At 34.0% G+C, this 10,000-nt stretch overlaps 1 protein-coding gene across 5 annotated transcripts in view; it reads right to left on the minus strand.

Annotated features, from left to right (window-relative positions):
• The window catches only part of LOC125668546 (bifunctional heparan sulfate N-deacetylase/N-sulfotransferase-like), a 51,639-nt gene that overhangs the window by 10,084 nt on the left and 31,555 nt on the right, over nucleotides 1-10,000 (minus strand). For 3 of the 5 annotated variants that reach the window (XM_056162835.1, XM_056162836.1, XM_056162837.1), the window contains 6 exons: nucleotides 9,988-10,000; nucleotides 9,410-9,592; nucleotides 6,293-6,389; nucleotides 6,030-6,153; nucleotides 4,071-4,245; nucleotides 3,121-3,291 (listed from right to left, as the gene is read on the minus strand). The exon at nucleotides 9,988-10,000 is cut by the window's right edge and continues 116 nt beyond it. In XM_056162835.1, the coding sequence (XP_056018810.1) occupies nucleotides 3,121-3,291; nucleotides 4,071-4,245; nucleotides 6,030-6,153; nucleotides 6,293-6,389; nucleotides 9,410-9,592; nucleotides 9,988-10,000 (763 nt within the window). Of the gene's footprint in view, nucleotides 1-697; nucleotides 966-3,120; nucleotides 3,292-4,070; nucleotides 4,246-6,029; nucleotides 6,154-6,292; nucleotides 6,390-9,409; nucleotides 9,593-9,987 lie in introns of those variants that run through there. The other 2 variants (XM_056162839.1, XM_056162840.1) reach the window with 1 other exon arrangement.

Below are 10,000 nucleotides of genomic sequence, written 5' to 3' on the forward strand. Positions count from 1 at the left end.
TCCTATTTCATATTTAAAAATTTCCTATCCCTACCCCTGGGGATCATGATTGAACAAACTTCAACCTACACTACCTGGGAATGCTTACATAATATGACCCTGCTGTTATTGAGAAGATTTTTCTTATACATTCCCATGTAAAACTTTGATACCCATTCGTGGCCTTACCCTACCCTCAGGGACCACAATTTGAATATATCAGAATATGCACTAACTGGGGATGCTTGCATATAAATATGAGTAACAATGGCCCTGTTCTTCTTGAGAAGATCTTTAAAGATTTATCCTATATATCCCCATGAAAAACATTGATTCCATATTGTGACCCCATCCTACCTCAGGGGTCATGATTTGAACAAACTTCAATCTGAACTACCGTATTTCAGGTTTTTTCCACATGTATCTAATTTCCGCTTTGTTCGCGACGATTTCTGAATCGCGGAAAATAAATCCGCGTAAATTTGATACAAAGTTTTCATTTGTTATATAGCATACAGGTAAAAGTACGGTGAAAGTTCTGTGTCCAGTGTGATTGTTTCCCCTATACCCGACAAGCGCCAGGTAACACGTATGTAAGCCTCAGTGTTTATTTAGTAAAGGACATGCTAATTCTTTGCTTCAACAAATTTATAATTATACCTGAACTACTCATACATGGAACGGTACATGGTTTATGGCCGTTTTAAACTGAAAATAATTATCGATAAATAATTTTTATTAGTACCATTATAGCTAACGAACAGTGATTTACATTACTATACTGCAAAATTTTACACATTTACAATACACTTTGAGTGTAAACAAAAGTGCAAAATTGTTTTTGAAAACTGGTTCGCAGCACAGGTGTGATCAGCTGAGCGCATCTTCCGAAATTGACGAGGTGAAGTTCGATTTATCTCTCACCCGGATGAAGCCACTTGGAGCGAAATGGCTGACGAAGTTCTATGATTACATGCAAACAAAACCTGAAATCATCAGAGATAGATTCAGAGAAGCAGGAATATCATCCATATTGAGATTTAATTATAATTGCAACAGTAACTCAGAAATCCTGTAAATTGTTCCACTGACTGATTTTTTGCATAAAAAATTAAGAGTAATACATACAAATGCTGGATTTTCCCCAAATTCCTTCATAAGTTTAAATAATCATGAATTATATTTTCGCTATTACTTTGAAATAGTGAAAATCTGATTCGCGTAAATTTAATATACTGTTTTAGGTTTTGATTTGCGGAAAAAACATGACGCGGAAAAAACCTGATATATGGTATCTGGGGATGACTGCATATAAGTAATCATGGCCCTGCTGTTATATTTTCCCATGTAAAATTTGATCCCCTATTGTGGCCTCAACCTACCCCCAGGGACAATGATTTGAACAAACTTGAATCTGTACTACCTGAAAATGTTTGCATATTAATGTGAGTAATCATGGCCCCATTATTTTTAGATTTATGCTATATATCTCCCCATGTACAGCTTTTACCCCCTAGTGTGGCCCTATCCTACCCCAAGGAGCCATGATTTAAACAAACTGGAATCTACACCATGTCAGGAAGCTTTCGTGTAAGTTTCAACTTTTCTGGCCCAGTGGTTCTTGAGAAGATTTTTAAATGACCTACCCTATTTTTGCCTTTTCTTGATTATCTCCCCTTTGATGAGATTTAGCAAAGGATGATTTGTGCCAAGTTGGTTAGAAATTGGCCCAGTGGTTCTTGAGAAGAAGATTTTTGACTAATTCCTAATGATCTCCACTTTAAAAAGGGCAGGGCACTGCATTTGAACAAACTGGAATCCTCTTTACCCAAGCATGCTTTGTAGCAAGTTTGGCTGAAATTAGCTCTGTGGTTCTGGAGAAGTCATAAAAGTTTATGGACAGATGCACAGAATGACGCTGAACAAAATGTGATCAGAAAAGCTCCTGTGAGCTAAAACCTACAGAAAATGGATCACCATCCACAAATGCACAACTATGTGGGCATCACAATTTAAAGATTCAATATTTACTTATTAAAGATTAATACTTACATAAAGATTAATACTGACTTAAGATTTAGAAAATTTAATCTTTTGATTCTCTGACAAAAAATTTCAAAATATAAGGAGGCAGGCAGATTGGCTGTAGTATGATGTTGATTAACCTACTTCTTTTTGTTTAGAACAAATTGAAAATTTTCATACAGACTTTATTCTACTTCATACGCAATGCTTTGATCATTTTCTTTTTATGATCAATTAAGCAATTGATCATATATCTATCATCATCAATCCAAAAACATATGCTGTCATTGTAACATATTTTAAGTTTACCAATGGTTTAGTTAAAAAACTATTTATTTCAAAAAACAAGAAAATTATTAAATACATATCATTTGAATTGTTGAAATTGGAAAACAAGTATACTCTTATATCAATCCATCTCTCATGGTTTGTCAGGAAAAAAACCACTATTTCAATACACTTCACTTGTATAGGGTTTTAAAAACAAATGAAATCATGTTCTGACCACCACACAGTGCTTAAAATTACAATTAAAATATCATTACTAAGTATAGAAACCTAAAAGTTTGGGTAATGCAGAAGAAACAAGAGACCCATAAGCCACAATGTTCACCCGAGTCACTTTTGCCCTGCTGTTCTTCATTAAAAGATTTTTATAAGATCTTTACCCTCTCTCTCTCTCTCTCTCTCTCTCTCTCTCTCTCTCTCTCTCTCTCTCTCTCACTCTCTCTCTCACTCTCTTTGATTATACTGCAAATACTTACATGCACATGCAAGAAAAACTTTTCCTTTGGATTTTTGTCTAATTTATCTAAAACTTTTAGATTGTTTATTGTAATTTTGAGCAACGCATCATATCTATAACATAATTTCATTTGTTTCTCATTCCCTATACATTACTAATGGAGATGTGCACCAATCAAGTTTAGCTAGAAAATCACTTGTGTGTAACAACTGCATTTGAGGTATAAACATGTAAAGTAAATCAGGCTATCTGAAAGAAATGTGGCAGATAAACTGAGAAATATGCAAGTACTTAAGAATTCATGTTAGCTTTAACTCTTTGGTAATATTTTCCCCTTTGCAACATTCTCTGCACATCCTATTATAGCTTACCTGTCTGGAGGGGTAGAAATCTAGCCATCTGGACAAGTGTTGTACATATATTCCAGGCATCAAACATCGATTTCTCAGACTCTGAAGCTTCATCGGGGACGATTGTGATGCTGTTATCACATCATAAAATGAGTAGTTTGTTGCCACAGGGTCCTTATGCGCCCTCATATGCTGTAAGTATATTGTAATGATATTGTTATTCAAAATTCACTTTATAAAACACATTCAAGTTCCCTTAAGTAAGCTGGACAGTTTATCCAACCAATGTGCGGTGCAATAGCAACTTATATATTCCATGAATAAGCTTTTTGTTTTCCAACAGGAATTTGAGTGGATTTCTTATTCTTATGAATTTCTGAAAATATGAAAACATAACTTTTAGGATGAAAGGAAGTGTGTTCCAAGAGTATCTGGACAAAAGAAATCCTACCTGGTACCCTGAGTATGATATATAACACTGAACTACTTACCTGGCACCCTGAGTATGATATATAACACTGAACTACTTACCTGGCACCCTGAGTATGATACATAACACTGAACTACTTACCTGGCACCCTGAGTATGATATATAACACTGAACTACTTACCTGGTACCCTGAGTATGATATATAACACTGAACTACTTACCTGGCACCCTGAGTATGATACATAACACTGAACTACTTACCTGGTACCATGAGTATAATACATAACACTGAACTACTTACCTGGCACCCTGAGTATGATATATAACACTGAACTACTTACCTGGTACCCTGAGTATGATACATAACACTGAACTACTTACCTGGTACCCTGAGTATAATACATAACACTGAACTACTTACCTGGCACCCTGAGTATGATATATAACACTGAACTACTTACCTGGCACCCTGAGTATGATACATAACACTGAACTACTTATCTGGCACCCTGAGTATGATACATAACACTGAACTACTTACCTGGTACCATGAGTAGGCTCGTTTGGCAGGATGAATGAGTATACAGATGAGTTTAGCTTTAGGAAGAAGAGCATGTGCTCGATGTGGTGCCAGCTCACTGTCAAAGTAAGTGGCACTTTTCTCAAACAGAAAATCTGAGGTAGCATTTGGTGGAATGGGGAAAAAATTCATGTACCTGGAAAAACAAGATTTAGACATTATATACCACGAGTTTTTCTCCATTAAAATCTTTATGGTGATTACATTGGTACACAAAACATTTTTGTTAAAAAATTAAATAATGTTAGGGTGAGGAGGTATACTATATCGTCATAATGACCAACTTCCTTTTGAAACTAGAATAAAAATATAAATATCATCACTAGTGAATACATGTATATTCCTTTTAAATCTAAATGCCTAGCTAGGTAGTTCAGTCAGTTCACGTGCTGACTGCTGATCTGCAGATCATGGATTCAAGTCCTGCAGGGATTGTAATTTTTTTCCGGATAACTTTCTACTAAAGCTGAATTTTTTGACTAAATAAAATAAATTTGAATGTTTTTAATTTCAAAATATTGTTGTACGTATCCCCCACTTTTCATCCACATAAAATTTCTCTGGTGTGTCATTCATCCTTAATTTCTTTCAAAACATTTTAATTTATTCAAAATTTAAAGATGAATATCATAAGATCAAACCTATGAAATATTTTACTCACTATTAAATTTCAAATACATGTACAGTGAACCTGGCTGAGTATTCGTCTTCGCACTGCCTTTGGCAGAAGGGAGCTTGCGCTAAATCATGTACGTTACTAAATACTTGCTGATAAACTGTACTGAATTTAATATTTCAGAACAATAAAAATGCTGTATGAAATTTTTTCTAATCACCCAAAACAAGTTTTCCACTATACAGTGGACCCTCAGATATCCAGATGCTTTAGCTTCTGAACTATTTTTTTTAGAATGAATCTTTTTAGAGTGAATATGTCTCATTTAATCGGAATTCCGCATTCAGGATCTGAAGGGTATTTTTTTTACTGGACCATTTAAACTAAAGCATCCAGATAAATGAGACTCCATTGTACATCATGCATGTTTACAGCAATGGCAAAATCAGGATAATTAAGACAACATAGAAATTTTTTTAAGGGGCATGGATATGATTTGAGCTGAAAATTTTCCAAATTTTATTTTTCCATTTTTATTGTTTACAATGCTTAACTAACGTATTTCGAATAGTCAACCACAATTTGAATATCAGTTGTTGAGTTACAAGAGAGATTCTTTGTTAAGTAAACAAAGCTCATGCCATATTTTCGTTTACATATAGATTGCTTTATAGAAAATAGCATGTTTAAACAAAATGAGATGTGCAAAACACCATCTTCACAAGTCAAGGGTTATTGATTTGTTACCTCACACTAACCCTTGACATCAGTTGCTATATAAAAGTTGGGCTCATTAGACCATTACGCAATCCACTATAATAAAACATCCAATGATATCACTGCATCTTGTTATGGTGTACATGGATACAAATGATGCAATCCCATACTGCTGTATTGATAAACATGCGCAGTTGTAATATTTACACCACTAATTACGTTTATTGATAGTAGATCAAGTTTGGAAACCTTTTTGCTTATGACAATATTGCTTAAATGATTGAAATAGCCATAACTATAGGTATCAATACACATGTTTTTATTTGAATCTCTCGCTTCGCTTTGTTATAAATAGAACTGCAATCTCACTGGTTCCCATTCTTTTGTGGAAACAATCAGAACGAGCCCAACATTCAAATTTTTTTGCTGATCATTAGATCAATAAGCATACTAGACATTAAAAATGGAAAAATAAAATTTGAAAATTTTCAGCTCAAATCATGTTCATGCCCCTTTAAGTCAAACTTTTCAAATTAAATATTGAATATCAAAATCTTTAAATAAATTTGATGTTTTATCAAACTTACCAATCCAAGCCTTTGTAGTAATTATTTCCATTGAAAAACTGAACCTCCTCAAAAGTCTCGGAACTGTTATAATTACTGATCATGGCTGGATGCATAGCAAGAAATGTGTATAGTGCTGTGGTACCTACAACAACAAAAAAAACACCGATGGAAAAAGAGCATTTAACAATAAAATAGTTCTAAATTTCTTAATAACCATAACAATTCTTTTGTCTATTCAACATCTAGAAATACATAAAGTAAACAGATATGCCATGTCTTACCTGTTTTCTGGGGCCCAATGACCATAAATTTTGGCAGTCTATCACATGTTTTGTTCTCAGACCAAATCTCTATGTGCCTCTTGTAGGAACACGGGTTCTAAAAAACATTATTCAGTATCAATTTCAGAAGTGAGACATTTTTTAATCTAATTTACACTATAAATAAAATATTTGATGGCAAGCATCACAATAGAGCCCCACTTTGTGAAATTATTTTCCCCCAAAAAATAATCAGAAAAGCCCAAACTAAAAATTGATCTGTAACCCACTGGTACAAGTTAATGTATAAATTTTCAAATCAATAGCCGAGTCCAGAAACTCTTTCAAAAACTTGCTCTTTTCATGTGTAAATTTTCAAATAAAATCTAGAAAAATTTTCCTGTTTTTATTTTGCATATCTAAACTAAAAATGAGATGTGTTTTTAAAACTTTAAATCTGCCCCCCTCCCCACCCCCACCCCCAAGTGCCTATACTAATGAAACACTTTAATAATATTAAATAATACTGTATGAGACTAATTTGGACTCATCCTATAGTCAAAACCCTGGGGTTGTGAAATTAACAATTTTGGTACATCCTTTTCTGCTTTTCCTAAACATATGTATTTAGCTTTTATACTGTATAAGCAATTTCAAATGATAAAGACAATAATCATTATAATAATTTTGGACCCACCTGGAACCAAAACTCTTGCCCTGCGGAATCATATAAGTTACAATTTTGGTAATGGGCTACCTGCTCATTCTAAATATCTATTTACATGTATTTTCAATTTAGAATCAATAGTATTAAAGTAGATGTTATTCAAATGTTTTACACTATATATCAAGTTTGGCTCTGCCCTGGAATCAGAACCTCTACCCTGGAGATCATGAAATTTACAATTTTGGTAGAGGCTTTCTTGCTCTACATCACTATGCATTTAGTTTTTCTTACAGATGTGCGATTGTAGAGAAGATTTTTGAAAATTGGTCAAATTTTTGGCAGTTTTTGTCCCAGCCCGAAGTCCCAAGGGGTGCAGGAGTCCTGTAATTTACATTTTATGTCCCCCTTGTCCCAAAGATGTTTGAAGTTTCATAACAAAACTGAAAAGAATTGAAATGGTAGTTATCAAGATGATGTTAAAAATGTTCAATTGTTGACACATGTAATCACTGACCATTTTGGCCCCACTCTAATACTAAATCCCCTACCCCTTATTAGATCATGAAATTTACAATTTTGATAAAGGACTATCTGCTCTTTCTAAATATCCACATAGTTTCAATTTAGTATCAATAGTACTAAAGAAGATTTTGCACCTAAACACTATAAACCAAGGTTGGCCCCGCCCTGGAGTCAGAACTTCTACCCAGGGATCATGAAATTTACAATTTTAATAGAGGCTTTCCTGCTCTATGCAGTAAGTTTTTCTTACAGGAGTGCAGTTGTAGCGAAGAAGATTTTTGAAAATTGGTCAATTATTGGCAGTTTTTGCCCTGCTCATAAGGTTTAAGGGATGCAGAGTCCTGAAATTTACAATTTATGTCCCCCTTGTTCCAAAGATGCTTCATACCAAATTTTAAAACAATTTGAATTGAGTTTACTCAGGGGACCTAAAAAGGTCCATAAAACTGTCACTGCATGGACAAGAGGAAACACTGGCGGATCACTATAGGGTTCTCACTTACAGGTGTAATTAGGTGAGGCCCTTATATACTTATAATGAATACTCAGTAAAATATCTATATCTCGAAGTCTGTCTTCGACAGAACTTTGAGATATCCAATTTTGTTTAAGTGACTTTCCCTGTTTCTTTATGTTCATTTGATGCATAACACTTGCACTATAAATAAAAATCAAATTGTCCTCTGTTCTCTTTTATCCCAGTAATGAATTAATCAAAGCTACTGTAGTAATTCAAAGAAAAACATTTTTGATTCTTTCTAACTGTAAAACATCCCATTGCATGTACATTTTGTATCTAAAATAAGATGACCACGCAGATCTCATGTTTACGATATTAATATGACTTCTGAGCTTGAATGGGATTTAGCTATTGCATTGTAGTTAAAGAACCTATCATGTGAGAAACAAAAAAGATGGATTTAAAAAATAATTCTTGTTTATTGGGTATGATGCCTCATCATGAATCCGTGTTGAAATGTGTTGTGGGGGATTTCATATATCTTGGTGATGACTGTTTGTTCCTCCCTCTACATCAACAATCGCTTGAAACTCTGTTTCCATTGTGTGAGTCTGTAACTTTTTCTTAACATCAGGGGTTACTGTGTTGAGACATGGTGTTGAATGATGAAAAATTTTTGTGCCATATTGGGTGTGTTTACTTATCAATTAACCATGAATCATTTTTATGTTCGAAGACTGCACTAAATACCCAAGCAGTCATACTAATTACAGCACCATGGAAACCTCGCATGAGGTGGGGGTTAATAATAATAATAACACCATATTTATATAGCACCCTTTTCATACACTATGTACGCTCAAAGGTGTGTGGGGTATAAAAATCATTTCTATAGGGAATACGGCCGGGACCGGCAATCGTCTTCAACATAAGTGGGGTATTCATGACAACCCATATTTGAGATACAAATGTTTTCTTGTATGTGAAATATACATGTATTCATTCATCCATCCAATTAGTAAATCGGTCTCTGTAAGGCTAGTTACATAAAAATGGATGAAAGGCAAAGATAACAAACAGTGATCAATCTTGTAACTCCCACAAGGAATACAAAATAAAGAGTTGGGCAAACATGGACCCCTGGACATACTAAAGGTGGGATCGGGTGCCTAGGAGGAGTAAGCACATCCCCTGTAGACCGGTCACACCCACCGTGAGCCCTATGTCTTGATCAGGTAAACAGAGCAGTCAAAATGAGTGCCAATAACAGCCTAACAATCGGTATGAAACGCATCAAACAGCATATTATTATAACAATCATAGAATTTGCGAAATGCTGACTTTGAACGAGACTGTTGAAACCCCTGTAACATCAACTTGTTTGTCAGTAGCCTTCCTCAAAAACTTTAACTTCATCACCCATTCAGAAAATATGTATAGCCTTGGTTTACTTCAAAGTAATTTAAACCTACAGCATTTTGACACTTACCCTCCATACAGGATCCTTTTCTTCAGGGTACATTTCAAAATACTTGATTCCCATCTCGAGAGGGGGAACCTGCTTTAACTTAAGATTGGTCCAGCATTGAACAAACTTAATAGCACTCACAAACGTGTAAAGTGCTAGACGGTCGTTACCGTAGTTGGACATGTGAGTCATAAATATGTTGATCTGAAAGAAAAATTACTAGTAATAAATTTCAATCACCAAATTTCATTACTGTGTTCTTTTTGTATATACAGTGCAAATAAAGTATCATTATTACTATTATTAAACATAGTAAATATAATGCTATTGATACAAAATATATTCAAGAAGACAATCTACATAATTTCTCATTCAGTACAAAATGTATACAAACAGTTTAATATATAATTAAACAATCATAAGTGAACAAATTAACATTTTCAATTGATGAAACAATCACAAGTCAAAAAATTAACATTTTCAATTAAGTATTAAAAATGTTTTGAAGAAACAAACAGTATCCCTGTCAATATTATTCCATTTCTTAAACATCAGAGCGCATATATGAGATGCTGGATTCTGTTAATGTTATTACATACAGGATTAAAAAGG

The sequence above is a fragment of the Ostrea edulis genome, chromosome 4, assembly GCF_947568905.1.
Source record: "Ostrea edulis chromosome 4, xbOstEdul1.1, whole genome shotgun sequence".
Classification (NCBI taxonomy): Eukaryota; Metazoa; Mollusca; class Bivalvia; order Ostreida; family Ostreidae; genus Ostrea; species Ostrea edulis.